We start from the raw sequence: 17,522 nt of genomic DNA on the forward strand, positions 1-17,522 counted from the left end.
ATTTTTCATTTCAAACTCACTCTAACTTACTAAACCTCATAAGTAAATGCACATGTACTCAAACTGCTAAGACCCTCCTAATTTTTTTATTACTTTCATGAATGGCTGCTTTAGTATTCAGAGAATGCACAATATGCTGTATTGATGTATTTCCTGTTTTCTTTTAGGGATGCCTGACAAGGAGAATATGTCTAGCAATACTCTTTGTCCAGTATCTAAAAACTGTAATAAGGTAAATCACACATCATTCTTCACTACTTTGACAATAAAAAAGAATAAATATAGCATTAAATTGGAAAAACAGCAAAACAATTAAAAGGGATGGGGGGGAAAGGTCCCAGTCCTGCAAAGGCTTAAAACACATGTGTAACTATTGCACGTGGAAAATCCCACGCTATAAGTGGGCTTTAGTCTTTGCAGGATCAAAGAGCAGTGGCTGAACTTTTCTCTCTCTCATTACTGGTCCAGGACCAGGACAGGAAAAAAAAAGTCTGTTATCTCAAATATTTTCAGCTACTGTTGAAGTTGGTGACAGCTGGTGCCTGGGTAGAACTTCACATCTGGGGCTCATCTCTATAATAAAGTCACAGGGATAAAAGTGTGAGGGTGAAATGCATCCCTGTGAAGCGGGCCAGTGCAAGCCAAGATACCATTATAGTCCTAATTCAGACCTATTTTGAGGATTTAAGTGGGTCTTACGTAATGCATAGCCTTTGTACTGTCCCCTTGCACAGGGCTGAATTTTACCTTATCTGCACAGAATAGCTGTAATCCCAATTCCCTTTCAGAAAGTGCTTCTCTGCCTTCATACTAACCAATTGGAACACACATACGATAATTTATGAGTAATGCTGTCTGGGTTTAAAATAACCACAATAGCAGGAAGAAATAATAGTATCAGGGTCTGTTCGTGCTGTGGCCTGGGTGGGAGAGTTACAGGGATATTTAATGTTGCTTGGATGTTTTTCTTTCTGAACATAGTAGTTTAAAATGATTCATTTACTTTGTATTTAAAAAAATTAAAGAAGTTTTAAGTGGACATTGGAAACCTCTCGACAGCAGATAAAGCAAAAGAATACTTTAGTCCATTTCATTCATGTGAATATAATTCAAAAAGAACAGGAGTACTTGTGGCACCTTAGAGACTAACAAATTTATCTGAGCATAAGCTTTTGTGGGCTACAGCCCACTTCATCGGATGCATGCAGTGGAAAATACAGTAGGACGATTTTATATACACAGAGAATGTGAAACAATGGGTGTTATCATACACCCTATAATGAGAGTGATCAGTTAAGGTGAGCTATTACCAGCAGGAGAGAAAAAAAACCCTTTTGTAGTGATAATCAAGATGGGCCATTTCCAGCAGTTGACAAGAACATGTGAGGAACAGTAGGGGGAAAAAATAAACATGGGAAAATAGTTTTACTTTGTGTAATGACCCATCCACTCCCAGTCTTTATTCAAGCTTAATTTAATGGTGTCCAGTTTGCAAATTAATTCCAATTCAGCAGTCTCTCGTTGGAGTCTGGTTTTGAAGTTTTTTTGTTGTAATATTGCGACTTTTAGGTCTGTAATTGAGTGACCAGAGAGATTGAAGTGTTCTCCGACTGGTTTTTGAATGTTATAATTCTTGACATCTGATTTGTGTCCATTCATTCTTTTACGTAGAGACTGTCCGGTTTGGCCAACGTACATGGCAGAGGGGCATTGCTGGCACATGATGGCATATATCACATTGGTAGATGTGCAGGTGAACGAGCCCCTGATAGTGTGGCTGATGTGATTAGGCCCTATGATGGTGTCCCCTGAATAAATATGTGGACACAGTTGGCAATGGGCTTTGTTGCAAGGATAGGTTCCTGGGTTAATGTTTCTGTTGTGTGGTTGCTGGTGAGTATTTGCTTCAGGTTGTGGGACTGTCTGTAAGCAAGGACTGGCCTGTCTCCCAAGATCTGTGAGATTGATGGGTCGTCCTTCAGGATAGGTTGTAGATCCTTGATGATGCATTGGAGAGGTTTTAGTTGGGGGCTGAAGGTGACGGCTAGTGGCGTTCTGTTACTTTCTTTGTTGGGCCTGTCCTGTAGTAGGTGACTTCTGGGTACTCTTCTGGCTCTGTCAATCTGTTTCTTCACTTCAGCAGGTGGGTATTGTAGTTGTAAGAACACTTGATAGAGATCTTGTAGGTGTTTGTCTCTGTCTGAGGGGTTGGAGCAAATGTGGTTGTATCGTAGAGCTTGGCTATAGACAATGGATTGTGTGGTGTGGTCTGGATGAAAGCCGGAGGCATGTAGATAAGTATAGCAGTCAGTAGGTACTATTTCCCCTTGTTTATATTTCCCCCTACTGTTCCTCACATGTTCTTGTCAACTGCTGGAAATGGCCCATCTTGATTATCACTACAAAAGGGTTTTTTTTTCTCTCCTGCTGGTAATAGCTCACCTTAACTGATCACTCTCGTTATAGGGTGTATGGTACTACCCATTGTTTCATGTTCTCTGTGTATATAAAATTGTCCTACTGTATTTTCCACTGTATGCATCCGATGAAGTGAGCTGTAGCCCACGAAAGCTTATGCTCAAATAAATTTGTTAGTCTCTAAGGTGCAACAAGTACTCCTGTTCTTTTTGCGGATATAGACTAACACGGCTGCTACTCTGAAATAATTCAAAAAGGAAAGCATTTGTTCTTACTTGTTCACTTCCACCTCTCCCTGTCTGCCTGTCCCTCTTCCTCAGAGATAGTGACCTTTCTTAATCATGTCTTTTAGCCTTTATTAAGCATACAGACACTACTGCATACGCAGTTCCTTTTTCCGCTCTGTTATTCACTAACAGCATAACACTTCCTGACCCAGCCTTATCCTGCATGAAAATTAACACTTTTCCATGAACTTATTAATAGTAATCCTATGCACTCTGATAGCACCTTCCATTCTAAAAGATTTCTAAAAACATTTATGAATTAAGGTCACAACACCTCTGTGAGGCATGATCATCTCCATTCTACATACGAGGAAACTCAGGCACAGAGAGGCTAGGTGACATACTTGAGACCACACAGGAAGTCGATAGCAGAGTTGAAGCGCAGTAGTAGAGCGGAAGTTCACTTGTGGAATCCCACAAGGATCGATGCTCTCTCCTGTCCTATTCAATGATCTGCATGCAGCCACTAGGTAAATATGGACTCAGGTGCCAGCAATATGCAGATGTCACACAGCTCTACCTATCTTTCACCACATATGGGTGGATGAGATCAGCTCAGGGATGAGATGAACTGGCTAAAACTGAACCCAAGCAAGACACAGGTGATGCTGGTGGGCAAAGGAAAGCATTTGAAAGGTTTGCAGCAATGGTGCAATCACTTCTGGTTGAAGGTACACATCCACAATTGGTCAATTCAGTCCATAGTTTAGGAATGCTCCTGGATTCCTCACTGCTGCTAAGCTTTCACATTGCAGCATCTGTGAGTAGGATGTTTTCTACTGTCTCCAGTTGGCTAGGAGACACCATCACATTCTGGTAAATGATGACCACACCTTTGTTACCTCTTGGCTGGCCTACAGAAATACAATATACCTGAGCATAAAGCCTTCAGCACTATGATGGCCTTCGCTTGTGGGGAGCATTGCCTCATAGTCTGGGCTTAGGCCCTTCAAACTGCAGAGGCGGGGTTTGGTAGTGGAGCCCAGGCCCTCCCACTCCACCAGACTCCAGCTCAGGGCCCTGTGAGGCCTATCAAAGGTCTGACACCTGGGAAATCTTAAGGCTGCCCTCCCTGAGCCACTTACTGTTATCCCAGGATTGTCCAAAATTCGCCGTCTGTGGCAAGGAGATGTGCCAGGAGGTCAGCTCACCGCTTGGCACCTCTTGTGGCCATGCGTGGTGTGGGGGCTCCTCCTCAGGGTGGCAGCTGTCTCATCTGGTGGCTTTGCCCTGGGCCAGGTCAGTACTCAGTCTCTCCCCTGCTGGGTTAGTCCATAGACAAAAAAAAGGGGAATTTAATGCAAACAAACTGAGTCTATAAGAGAGAGAGGGGAATGCATCCCCTCAGGGAGTATCTGCAGCAAGTAGGGTTGCCAACCCTCCAGGATTAGTCTGGAGTCTCCAGGAATTAAAGATTAATCTTTAATTAAAGATTGTCATGTGATGAAATCTTCAGGAATATATCCAGCCAAAAATTGGCAACCCTAGTAGAGTCTCTCTTCCCTCAGGGAGGCACCTTTGGGCAGTTGTTGTAGGGAGAGATCCAGTTTTCCCTTAGCTTTTTTTCTCAGGAGCTGTGAGTTGCAGGTCCAGTCTCTTTCCTGGCCTGCTCTCAAGTGAGCTGTTCTGCTCCCTTTTAGCTCCTCCTTCAATCCATGCATCTCTTGCAGGTGTGGCGGGGTGGGGCTGGCTAAGCCCAGAGCAGCCTAGTAACCCTCTGTTACCATTGTGGAGTTTGTGTACCCTATCACAAGCTCTTAGGAAATTCCACTCGGTCCAGAATGCTGCAGCTACTCTCCTCAGCAACACAGACTACTGTGAACACATCAAACCTGTCCTCCACACGCTACACTGGCTTCCCACAGAATGTCAAGTCAAGTTCAAAGTCTCAGCCCTTATCTTCAAGTTGCTCAATGGCCTGGGTCCAAGTTATCTAAATGATCAGCTAAAGCACTGGGATGAAGAATGTGGTTGACAATTTCACTTCTCTGGCACAATGTAACTTTCTACAATGAGGGTTAAGCTCCTCTGTGCAAGGCCCAGAGCTTTCTTGGGGGCCAGTCCAAGACAGGGGATGAACTCCCCCAGGAACCAAGGACCATCAGAAATTATATCACCTTCTTCTCTAAGTGAAAGGAGCCTTTCTTTTATATTGAGTTTTCTGACATAAACATATAGCCACACATTATATATTTAAGAACATTCCAAAACAAAACACTCTGCATACAAGTCTTCTTCAGAGAGATGAGAGAACAAACATGAGATGTTAGTCACTTTGCTCAGTGTACTACTGAAAGATGCTCAGATACTATGGTGATGAGTGTGGTATAAGAACCTATGTAGAACAGAATAGCTCATGACTCCTAGTTCTATGCCTTTCCCACACATTCATACTTCCTTTTATTTACCGAAAGTAAAAAAGCAAGTGCACCAAACAATATGTAAATGCACAAATATTTAGTTTACTGCATGTTAGATTTATTATCTGCATTTATGAATTATACCAATACTATAGTACCTGAACAACTTGTATCACTCTCATATCCTGCTATCAATTAAAGATTTGATTGACCTGGAAGATATGTCTGCAGGTCCAGAGTCTCAGATGTGTGGGGGTAGCTCTGCACTGATCCAGGATGCAAAGTTGCCCTAAATCCAACATTAATAGCCAGAGAAGTATTCCCCCTGTATAGATGAATCCTTGGGTAATGCAGAACCACTTGAACAGCTACTAGGTTCGTGCAGAAGCACATGTGCAGGGAAAATGGAGCATGTCCGGAGTATCCTTATGCCACAGTTATCCTAGGCTACTGGAATGGCCCTTAATGATGCTGGCAGTAGGTGCAGTTTAGAGCAGGGGTTCTCAACCTTTTTCTTTCTGAGGCCACCTATAAAAACTCCACCGCTCACCTGTGCCACAACAACTGGTTTTCTGCATATAAAAGCCAAGGCAGGCATTAGGGAGTAGCAAGCAGGGCAATTGAATGGGGCCCCAAGCTACAGGGGCCCCTGTAAAGCTAAGTTGCTTAGGCTTTGGCTTCAGCCCTGGGTGGCAGGGCTCATGGGCCCAGGCTTCATGAGGTGGGGCTTCAGCTTTCTGCCCAGGGCCCCAGCAAGTCTAATACTGGCTCTGCTTGGAGAACCCCCTGAAACCTGCTCATGGGCCCCCGGGGGCCTCGGACCCCTGGTTGAGAATCACTGGCTTAGAGCACCCTTCGAAGATCAGCCAAGCGCTGAGGTGGATAAGGTTTAAAAGAAGCTCTTTAAAATACTATGTGCTGTAAGAAAACATCCTGCATGGATCCTGACGTATTTCCAAATTTTTTGTTTTTATTATTTTCGTAGAACTTGCTTGTTTTAATTTTGCATGTACATATTCACAAATCTTTTCACATGGCTCATAAGTGTGCTTCAAATTAAATAGGATATATTTCACTCTTTAAGTATGAAATGTATTCATCTCTTATTCAGTTTATGTTAATTCTTTTAATAGCTCTAGAATAGATGATTTTCCATATTCACCATCTAATTATTTGAGCTGTATGTTCATAGCTTAATTTTTTTCTTTTGTCACCTTCTTCTTTTTTGATGAGTAACATACGATTTTTCTTCTAATGTATGCCTTCCAAGCATCCCACCATATGGGAGCATTTGGTATTCCTGGTTCAATTAAAATCGATCAAAAATGCGTTTCTGTCTGAAGAAAGCTGCAAAGTGATTTTCTGGTACCCAAAAGGAATTCATTTACATCTGAGGTTACTTTAGTGCACATTATTTAATACAAAGACACAATTAAACTGAGCATAAAATAACTGAAACAAAATATGAAATGATTGTGTTAATGCCATCAGTTATATTTTGGGGAATGGAAACAATCAATTCTAGACTCTCTTTCTTAAAAAATAGAACATAAATGCTTTCTGTTGGATTAGTTAAGTTTAATAATTGTATGATAGTGTCTCTTGAAATAGTTTTGAAAATTCTTATACAACTAAACCTAGAAATGACTGGGTCTAGTAGTTGAACTTAAACTTCCAGGCTAAGTGACAGAATCAATGATAATCTCAGATACATTTTGGAAAAAGTTATGGAAGAATAAGAAGAACACAGGAGAGTCCTGATTGTGTACAGGTGGAGCTGGGAGCCATGCCTGTGTTTAAGGTTGCTGGACACTTTCCATCATGGGACCCTATTTTCAATTGCTTATAACTTTTCCAATCTTTAACTTTTTGTGTTGATATTTTCCAGGCCAGGGGTCTGCCTGAGGCTGAAAGTTTCAGCTAAATTGGTTTGGCCATTTTGGAGAATGAGGTTGGGGGAAAATATGTTTGTCCATGTTAAAAAAAATAATTCTTTGTCTTTTCCTGGAGAAGCTCTAGGGCCTCCATGCAGGGACTTGAAATTTATCAGTGGGTGTCACGCTGGCATCAGGGATGCACCTTTTGCCATCCCCATAACACTTTGCCCAAGTTATAAGCCTCTGAAAAATCTCAGTTCGCACATGCTTGCTAGACAGATTTGTAAGTGTTCGATAGCTAAATTCTCCAAAGAGCCCATCTGCACTGGGTGCATTCTGCACATGCATGCCAGCTCAGGGCTGCAGGAACTGAACAAGCCTTTCTCTGTAGTTGTTTCTCCCAGCTGGTAGGGGCCTCTGTGGAGACGGGCACTGGAACTGAGAGGAGGAAGACTGTCTCTTTTGTGCTCTCAGTGCATCTCCTGTTGTCACCCTGGCAGTGAGAAGGAGCAGGAAGAAGCTGGCTGACTATTCCCAGGGGTTATGGAGATAGGGGAAGAGGGAATTGCAGGACCAAAACAGTAGGGGGAAGATGGCAGGGGTAGATAGGAGCAGAGAAAGACCCAAGCTGGGCGCATAGAGTCTCTAACCACTTTCCTACAGAACCTGGAATTGAACTCGGAAGTCTTCAGTCTTTGCATTCCTTTCCTGTCAGCAATTAACTGTGAAACCCTCTGCCAAAGCATGTGTCTTATCTTTCTCTAGTGATGGTCCCATAGAGGATAACACCCTACAACTTTTGTCATTTACTCTGTTAGCTCATGTGGAAGAGATCTGTGCTATGGACCTAAAAATCTCAACTCTGTTGATGTCCTATTCTGGGGATCAATATGGATTCTCAGGCTGGGATTTCTGGGTTTTTTGTTTTTGAATTAGGAAATTAAACCCAAAAAACTGTGTGATAAGAACATTAAAGTCAAGCATTCAAAAGTTAGTCAATGTCAGAATGTACAATTTTAATTAGGCCTCTTGTGTGTATGTATTATGTTATGGGCTTTAATTACATAATCACATTATTTTTTCAGTGGGACCCCTTACATTATAAATTCTAACCTCAGACAGTAACACTGACACATTGTTTTTGTTTTGGTACAGCCTAATTCCTCTAACATTGCATAGAAAATTAATTTAATATATGCCTTGTTTATGGAAAAATATATATCCCAAAAATAGGAAAGTTCTTATTTTTCATTTTTCTTCTTCTCACTGCTTTTGCTGAAGAATCTATATACACAATAAATTAGATGTAATTGGCATGACTTTTTGCATATAGATCTTGATATGAGCTTGGGAGCATACTTTGTTTGAACTCTCTGTTATGTTCTATTTTTAATCTGTTCCCATGTAGTCTCTTTATAGTTCTACTATATTAAAATAACAACATGGGCTCCCTCTGGTGGTCAACATAATACCTTTAAATACCCTTAACATTAGGTAATGTCTAAATAGCACAATGGCTACTGTCTGCTTTTTCTTTCAAGGTAATGAATTCAAATCCTGCTGAGTGTAATTTTATCAAAAATTCTTTAATTTGAGGACATTTTTCTTAACAAGACCTTTACAATACATACTCATATCTCTTTGGAAGTTATCTTTTTGTTTTGTTTCCTCTTTGATTTATTTGATAAACAATAATTTAAAATTGTATTATATCTTTAATAAATTATAGCATTTCTGGCTTTTTGGCTGTTGTCCCATATGACACTAAACTGGGAGGAGTGGTAGATATGCTGGAGGGTAGGGATAGGATACAGAGGGACCTAGACAAATTGGAGGATTGGGCCAAAAGGAATCTGATGAGGTTCAACAAGGACAAGTGCAGAGTCCTGCACTTAGCATGGAAGAATCCAATGCACCGCTACAGACTAGGGACCGAATGGCTAGGCAGCAGTTCTGCAGAGAAGGACCTAGGGGTGACAATGGACGAGAAGCTGGATATGAGTCAACAGTGTGCCCTTGTTGCCAAGAAGGCCAACGGCATTTTGGGGTGTATAAGTAGGGGCATTGCCAGCAGAGCGAGGGACGTGATCGTTCCCCTCTATTCGACATTGGTGAGGCCTCATCTGGAGTACTGTGTCCAGTTTTGGGCCCCACACTACAAGAAGGATGTGGAGAAATTGGAAAGCATCCAGCAGAGGGCAACAAAAATTATTAGGGGTCTGGAACACATGAGTTATGAGGAGAGGCTGAGGGGACTGGTATTGTTTAGTCTCCGGAAGAGAAGAATGAGGGGGGATTTGATAGCTGCTTTTAAGTACCTGAAAGGTGGATCCAAAGAAGATGGATCTAGACTATTCTCAGTGATAGTAGATGACAGGACAAGTAGTAATGGTCTCAAGTTGCAGTGGGGGAGGTTTAGGTTGGATATTAGGAAGAACTTTTTCACTAGGAGGGTGGTGAAACACTGGAATGCGTTACCTAGGGAGGTGGTGGAATCCCCTTCCTTAGAGGTTTTTAAGGTCAGGCTTGACAAAGCCCTGGCTGGGATGATTTAGTTGGGATTGGTCCTGCTCTGGGCAGGGGGTGGGACTAGATGGCCTCCAGAGGTCCCTTCCAACTCTGTTATTCTATGTTTCTATGACTTCTCACTTCTTAAAAGTTAGGCATGTGCTTAAATGGCTTGCTAGATCAAGGCTCTAGGTTGGTGTAATTGAGAACAGAATGTGGTCTATTCAAATAATTGGAGAGGCATGGGTGGAAAAGCAGTATTTGGTATTTTGTCAGCTCTAGATATATTTAATAAAAATATCTAAAAGAACTTTTAGTAGAAAGAAAAAGTATAATCTGAGTATTAATCATTTAAATGATAGCATTTTCTACATAAACAACCAAATTAATATTAATTTATTTTAATTGTTAAGCCCTTATTGGTAGCTCTAGGCACTTTAAAATAAGTAAAATGTACTGTTTACAAAGCTAAATTCATCAGATACAATATTGAACAGCCCATATGACATACCAATAATAGTCACTCTGGTCCACTATAATAACCACAGTAGTAATAAGCACAGTAATTCCACCTCTGGTTATATTGTCTCTCAATTTACCATTCCCAAATACCTGAGGAGAATGCTTACCTTTTAACATATCCAATAGGTTAACAAATCTGGGGTTTGTCTGGCTCCTAGCAGAATTCTTATGGAGAATTTTGACACTACTGTAAAATACTGGGTTTGTAGTAAAAGAGAGTGCATGAAGTACTGTAGCAAGATTGTAGAGGCGATGACAGAGTTTTTTGGAAAGTGATGATCTCAGTGTGGCTCTTGAATGAAATTTGTGTGTTGTAGTTTTGACTGAATTGATTTTCTGTGGTCTTGTCTACCTAGTGTGGCAATGTGCACGAGACAGGTGTGAATTCTAAAGTGCACCAATGTGGTGTGCACTAAATAGCCCGTGTAATCCCTGCTGGAGCAGACTAAAAGTTCCCTAGTGTGTGTTCATGTTCTTCATTTACATAGTTTGTGTAAGTGACCTACAATGTATATGCACTGTTATAAGTCCTAAACTTCTTGGGCTGTGTGCCACAATCTATTGTCCTAAGCACTGTCAGCATAGGATAGCAAAGGTAATAGTTTTGTATTTTCTGTTTAAAAACTGTTAATATGCCCTTTACACAATGATTTCTAAATAATATTTTTATGCAACCTGAACTATAATAGTTCTTTCTGGTGTCTGCTATAATATTTTGGCATCCATTATCAGATATATGAAAATATAATTTTCTTAGATGTCTTCATTTTGCACTTTGTGGAAATGCTTTGGGTTCAGTAATTATCAGATTCCATAGCAATTTGGCTGTTTTTAAAGACTGTGTGAGTGACTATAGTCACTTTGCAGTGAGTCACACTGGAGGCAGCATATGGTGGGAGAGATAATAAATACTGAGGTGTGAGGTGTGAAGGCGTTTGTGACAAATGCATTTTTATACATTAGTAATAAACTTCATCTTGAAAAATGTGCAGGTCTTTATATGTCACCAGATCTCTTTTGATAAGCAACATTATTAGAAAGGCTGCAGTTTTACATAAACTTGTCTTACGTAAGCTAAATTGTTAGAGAGTCAATAGGGGAGACTGAAAGACACCATGGACTTAAATGTCAGCAGTATGCAGATGATACACAGTTGTACATTTCCTTAACATCAAATGCAGAACCCATTTGTCCCAAAACATGTGTGAAGTCAGTATGTGGATGAGAAGTATCTGGCTGAAGGTGAACCCAGGCAAGAAAAACGTGGTGATGGTAGGAAAAGAGAGGTGCTTCGAAGAACTAGCTAGCATTCTTGCATCACCTGTCATCCAAGTCAACTGACAAATCATCCAAAAAGGTGTGGGGCTTTGGGGTCTTTCTGATCCTCACTGATCCTGGAGACCCAAATAGTGATGGCTGCCATGAACAATTTCTATTTGTAGCTGACCAGGAGACTAAGCTCTAATGTGACAGACACCAAGCTGACCAGGGTATTCCATCCTGTTGACACTTGCAGGATTAATTATTGATTGTTACTTGATTATTGCTATACCAGGAATGAACACAAGCTTTGAAAAAACTCCGGCTGGTCCAGAATGCCACAGCATGTCAGTTAACCAACATGGATGTTAATAGTCACTAACTTGGCCCTTCATCAGATACCTGATCTAGTTCAAGATCATAGTCCTGATCTTCAAAACTTTCCCATGAGTAAGATCATCTCTCCTCCTACAATCAAGACTTTCCACCACAGCGGCACTTCTCAGGAACAATGGAGCTGTCTACAGCAAGAGTAAGACTAATGAGAGATGGAGACAGAACTTTCTTGGTGGCTGGTCTTCAGCTGTGGAATCTTTTTTCCTGAGGAGGGAAGAACCTCACAACTCTCAGGTCCCAGTGAAATACCATTTTCTTCACTTTTATCTTCTCACAACAATCCCAAACAAGATCAGAATAGAATTAAATCTGCACAGGTGTGTTTGTGTATATATAGTAATTTAAAAACCTAGTCCAAATTACATTTCTACTTTGGGAAGCCCTGGCAATGAACCACTGCTCTGATTTTTCTTCTATGCCTTCAGCTACCACAGCGAGGTGCAATAGAAGCACCTAAAACTGGTTGCCAAACGTTTTATAGTGTGGGCCACAAACAGAGAGATTGTCTTGTGACCACCTCCTCTCCCATTCACAATTGCGAAACATCCCTGTGGCGACTACAGTTGTTCACACATGAAAGAGTATAAGTATAGATGTATTGTTAGCTGTCGTTGTCTACAAGCATGTTGTCTTTTTGGAACAAAGCTAATCATACTGTCTTCTTTTGTTTTTTGTTTTATCTTTCCTCTCTCATCTGTTCTTTTTTCTGTCTTCTGCAAATAAGAAGAGCCAACATCATGGGACCATGTAACAGGGTTCCACGACCCGTCCCTCTTCCTGGAGCCTGTTTGCCCACCCCAGTAAGGCTCAGCGAGGCCTCAGGATTGTGCAACACCCATGTCTTTATTTACTTAACGTTGTCCCACCAGTGTCCATCTATATACAAGCTTTACAGGTTTGGTTACCTCCCTTACAGGCAGAGTCAGCCTTCAGCTAGGAGGCCTCCAGCTCCATCCCTGACTGACTTCTCCCTTGCTGTCCCTCTCCATCTGGCTCCCTCCCAGCCTTTATAGCCCTTGGCATGTCAGGACGGCAGCTGTTGCCAATCTTCAGGACAGCATTAGGCCTTTTCCCTCAGCCCCAATCTGTTTTCCCTGATTGGAACTGACCAGGCAGGGCCTAATCAGGTGCTTCTGCACCAGCACCCTGCTAAGACCACCACCAGGTGCTCCCCTGCCTCTCCAGTTTGGGAATCACTGGCCTAGATACATAGGATTGCATACAATTGCTCTTTTCAGATACAATGGGCCAAATTAATCCCTAGTGTAACTCCAGTGACATCAATGGAGTTACTCTGGAAGCACGCTGGTGTAAATAAGAGCCAAATTTGTCAGTCTGTTTTAAATATGTGATTTAAGCTAAGTAAACCATCCTTTTGTATTTGTAATGCAGGATCTTAGGCCCAGATTGTCCTCTGTGCAGGAAAAACCCTTGTAGAGAGCCGGAAACTGTATGGATAGCTGATGAACTTTCCCTTGTTTTGCTCCCTTGAGGAGCTGGCAGAATTTACCCCCTTCACTCCCCATTGCATGAACAAAGGCTGGTTTAACCCTCCAAAAGGTGGTTTAACCCTCCATGTCCCACACCTGTCCCAAAATCCATGGGGATCCACTGGAAGTGTGGGCCATCCATGTGGAGGCCCTATGCCTCTGCCCTTCACCTGGCTCCCTGGCAGCACAGCTCCACTGGCAGGCCCCAAGCTGCTAACTCTGCCCTTATAAACGCCCCTCCACCCCATCATCTCAGGATCTCCCCCGCGACTCCCTTTCTCTCCCCTACCCCCCCCCATCAGCTCAAAATCTCCTCCCTTCCCTAGGACTCCCCTTCTCCCCCCACCCCTTCCCTCAAGATCCCCACCCTTCTCCCAGGACTCTCCCCGATCCCAGAGGATTTTCTCGAGAAGTGCTGCTCAGGAGTCAGTGCCAGGAATCCAGTGCGCAGGCGGGGCCCTCACCTGCACTGTCTTTCTCCCTGCCTAGCCCTAGTGCTGCTGGATATGGGGCTCTACCTGCCAAGCTGGGCATGTGTGTGGGCAGCAGTGTGGCTCAGAAACAGATTTAAGCAGGCACCTTCTAGCCCTAGCTACACACAGCCTCTGCTTGTTTTAAATGAATGTCACAGAGAGAAATCATTTCTTTTTCGTGTTTATGTTCCGTGTTTGTACAGGAAAATAGGGTCCTGGTCCTTGACTAGGTTGCACAGGCACTATGGTAATACAAATAAATAAAATAATAATAAAATCATTTCACAGCTTCCTTCCCCCCACCCTTAATTATTAATCAATCAAATCTTTGTCATCAATATATAGATGAAGAAGAGTCTCACCAGTTATTACCTCAGTGTAATGATTATTCACTGGGTCAGGATGACATTTGATTTTATGGAATATAAATTCCAGAATGAAAGTATATTACTTGTAAGACAGGTAGACAGAATGCTCTGCAGGAGATGATACGACTGACTATAAGAAATCTGATTTTAAGATCCCTGATTCAATTTTTTCTACCAAACTTGAGAGAATAATTACAAGATTCAAGAAACTCAATTTGCTGCTTCAAATCTAAGTGCGAAATGTGTTACTTGTGTACGCCTGATTTGTCTGAAGGCGTGAACGGTGAAAGAACGACCCTTTTCCTCACTGTAATCACCCACTCTCTTTTCCTGCCTTTCAACTGCAAGAGCTAAATTGAGCATATGTGCATGTCTTTACGGGTTGTGATGTGTAACAGTGTACCCTGAGACACCACATCCAGTGGTGCCAGGGGCAGGGCAACGCAGGAGGAGGGCCCCGCCTGTGTGTGGATACGCATGTCAAGTGATGCTCTGGTGAGCTCTTCCGAATCTGTGAGCAGTGAGTACCAATGGGCCAAGCAGGAACAGGAGCTACCTCTGTAGGATGAGTGTGGGACAAGGCTCAGCCCAACCCCCAAGGATATTTTCACTGCCGTCTGTGAGAAAAATTCTGAATAAGAAGTTACAAATGTTAGACAGAAGTGTCAGATGTCTAAGACACAGTTGAACAGTAGTTCTAGCCTATTCTTTTAGTGATGGTAAAGTGCTAGTCAAGTATTTAAAGATTATGATTTCTTCATTATTCTTTGTGTAAGTTTCTGTCTAGAAGAAAGCTTGACATGAGAGCCTTAATGTGTTTGATGTCTGTGCTGGGGCTTCATCATCAGTGAATTGAAAATTAAACTGAAGATATCAGTTAGTGAGGAAGTACAAATACACATAGGTACTCGAGTTTGCAAGTACAGAAGTGAAAGGAATGCATTTGGTTCCGGAACAAAAGCCATAAAGGAAGAAGTCATGTTCCCAACACCAGTTACTGCACAACAGTACAATACTAACTTGGGGTTATGGTACTACCACATGTTTTCATGTCACAGAAACAGGGTTTTTATCATTTAAAGCAGTTGTACAACCCTGTAGGAGGCACTTGACCCATTGAAGAATCAAGCCCTAAAACAAGGATGTACCATTACCTTAAATTATAACTGGGAAGGAAGAGAGAAGGGAGCAGCTTAAAGGAGTGAGAACAAAACTGAACTTTGAATAAACCACTGCAAATCAGAAAATGGTGTTTAGTCTTTCCTCGCTCTTTGAAGCTGCTAATGAGTCAGGTGTTAGTCTGAGGAAGAGTAAGGAGAAAGCCCTACCATCATTCCACTCTTCTGATGTGTTTTTCTGTGTAGCAACATCTGAAAGCCCCTTAGCCCATTAAATACCACAGCCTGTTTATGGGAGTGCAAATCACCATTAAATCTGTCCCTTTAATCTGATAAAACTGCAGTAAATTCCCCATGACTGTCTTCATGTTGGGATCTGAAGCAAGGACTCTTGGATCCAAAAGTCCACGTCAACTAACAGAGGACTTTTAGTAGCTGAAAATCCTTTTGTCAGACCTCCAACCACCAGAGGACAAAACCACAGCAGGTTAAACAGCATAGTATCAATCTCTGGGCTGTGTCTAGATTCAGGTTTTTGGTGAGTTTTTTTCCCATGGTTGCTGTAGTACTGGCTCAGATCTGGGCAAAGGTGGTTTTTTACCTCTGTGTTGTCTAGGGTTGCTAATTTTGGCTGGATGTATTTCTGGAAGTTTCATCACATGACATAAACTTTAATTAAAGATTAATCTTTAATTCCTGGAGGGTTGGCAACCCTAGATTATCTAACCCTGTTCAGAGCAGGTCTACATGACATGCTGGTAAAACAAAACAAAACAACCCATTGGTGAATGGTCTGCACTAACCACTGCTGATGGTAGAAGAGCTGTGTTGATACTACATCAGTGGTGGGAAAATTTCACAAAAACTTGATTGTAGGCAAGACTATAAAAGTCTGCCCTAGAAGTGGGGTTTTTAATGCATCTTTTACTTGAAAGTTTCAGCAACAGCTCTCTGACACTCCTGGGACTAATGGTACAATATAATGACAACTTCATGCTCCGAATATATGCATGCAAACTGCAAGGAAGGACAAGGAGGTTACTGTGCTAGAATCTCTAAATATTATCAATATCACAAAGTCTGTTAGTTTCTCAGCAGCAATCACTTTATAAAACTCTGTCCTTGAACTGTCAACGTGTGTGTGTGTGCGTGTATTTTTCTTGTCTATTTTAGAATGTAAGCTCCTGGGGGGCAGACAACATGTATTACTGCCTCAAAAGTCTGTGAATCTGTGGCAATTTATACACATTATTTCCCATAATAATACTGTAGTGTACTGCACCAGGAGATATCATGTTACTTCATGACAGTCTCTCAAGCACACTTTGTAATTAGAGGGACTGTTTAGTGCAGCGTTGCAGGAATTATGATTTTTAGATTTATGAGTTAGTTGAAAATATTGCATCTGCATTTAATATTTTCACTCAAGTTGTTTTAGATTGCAGTAATTAAACTTAACATCTGGGACAGCAGACATTAACGGTTCATCTTCACAGTATTTACTTTGAGGATAAAATACTTAATCAAATCCAGTTTGTTTTATCTAGCATCCTTTATATACTATACCACAAAATTCTTCACTAAAAAAAGCAATCATAAATTAAGGAAGGGTTTAAGGTTAGATTTAATGATGGAGAAAAGGGACAGATTTCCAGTTGCATGGAACAACACAGTCTGCAATGATATTAAAATGAACAATGAGATTAAGTACGATAAGAAGAAACAAGGATTGTAGGTCATTAACTATCCCACAACGACAGATGTGATTCTGTGAAATTCTTGAAAGCCAGACTGGCAGAATTTATAAAGTTTTTGATAGGTACTGGTAGAGGTAAGACAAAGCCACATTCTTCAGAAACTTGCTAAGGTTGTAGTGGAATGTAATGGGGTAATAGTGAGTGAAAAAGTGTCAAATACTGTATTATTATTTATCTGTTTGTAGTGCTGTTGGATTAGAAGTTGCTAATTGGGCATATTTTTTTAGCCAAATTTTCCTCGTTTAACAAAAAAGAGTTCAATTTAAAAATGGAAATAGATTGCTGTCTATTCAGAGTTGTGCCAGTCATTCACTAGTTAAGAGGTAACTTGAAGTGAAATTCTGAACAATAGATATTTGTGTTCAAAACCATGTGAAATACATTCAGGACTTTCACTGTTTGCCGTCTTCTATTTCTTGTTGCGTGCCTCTCTCCCATAAATACCACCTGCAGATGCAGATAAACACAATGGTTTCCAGCCTACCTACTGGCTATTCCAGTGTTACGGGTGTTCCTGTGAACAGCCAGGCAAACCATGCATTTTAATACACACCCATATCTAATAAGTTAATTTCAAATATCTTTACTGGCATGAAGTCAATACACTGATTGCCAAACTTATTAAGTACTAGGACATCACAGCATTTACTGATTTTATACACCATTATAAATTCAGTTTCATGCTAAT

At 41.4% G+C, this 17,522-nt stretch overlaps 1 protein-coding gene across 10 annotated transcripts in view; it reads left to right on the forward strand.

The window, feature by feature from the left end:
• The window catches only part of RAPGEF4 (Rap guanine nucleotide exchange factor 4), a 227,969-nt gene that overhangs the window by 125,035 nt on the left and 85,412 nt on the right, over positions 1-17,522 (forward strand). For 7 of the 10 annotated variants that reach the window (XM_073305859.1, XM_073305860.1, XM_073305869.1 and 4 more), the window contains one exon: positions 168-232. The exons of the other annotated variants lie outside the window; for them this stretch is intronic. In XM_073305859.1, coding sequence (XP_073161960.1) covers positions 168-232 — 65 coding nt within the window. The remainder of the gene's footprint in view (positions 1-167; positions 233-17,522) is intronic. 10 annotated transcript variants of the gene reach the window in all.

This window comes from Lepidochelys kempii, chromosome 11, assembly GCF_965140265.1.
Source record: "Lepidochelys kempii isolate rLepKem1 chromosome 11, rLepKem1.hap2, whole genome shotgun sequence".
Taxonomy (NCBI): domain Eukaryota; kingdom Metazoa; phylum Chordata; order Testudines; family Cheloniidae; genus Lepidochelys; species Lepidochelys kempii.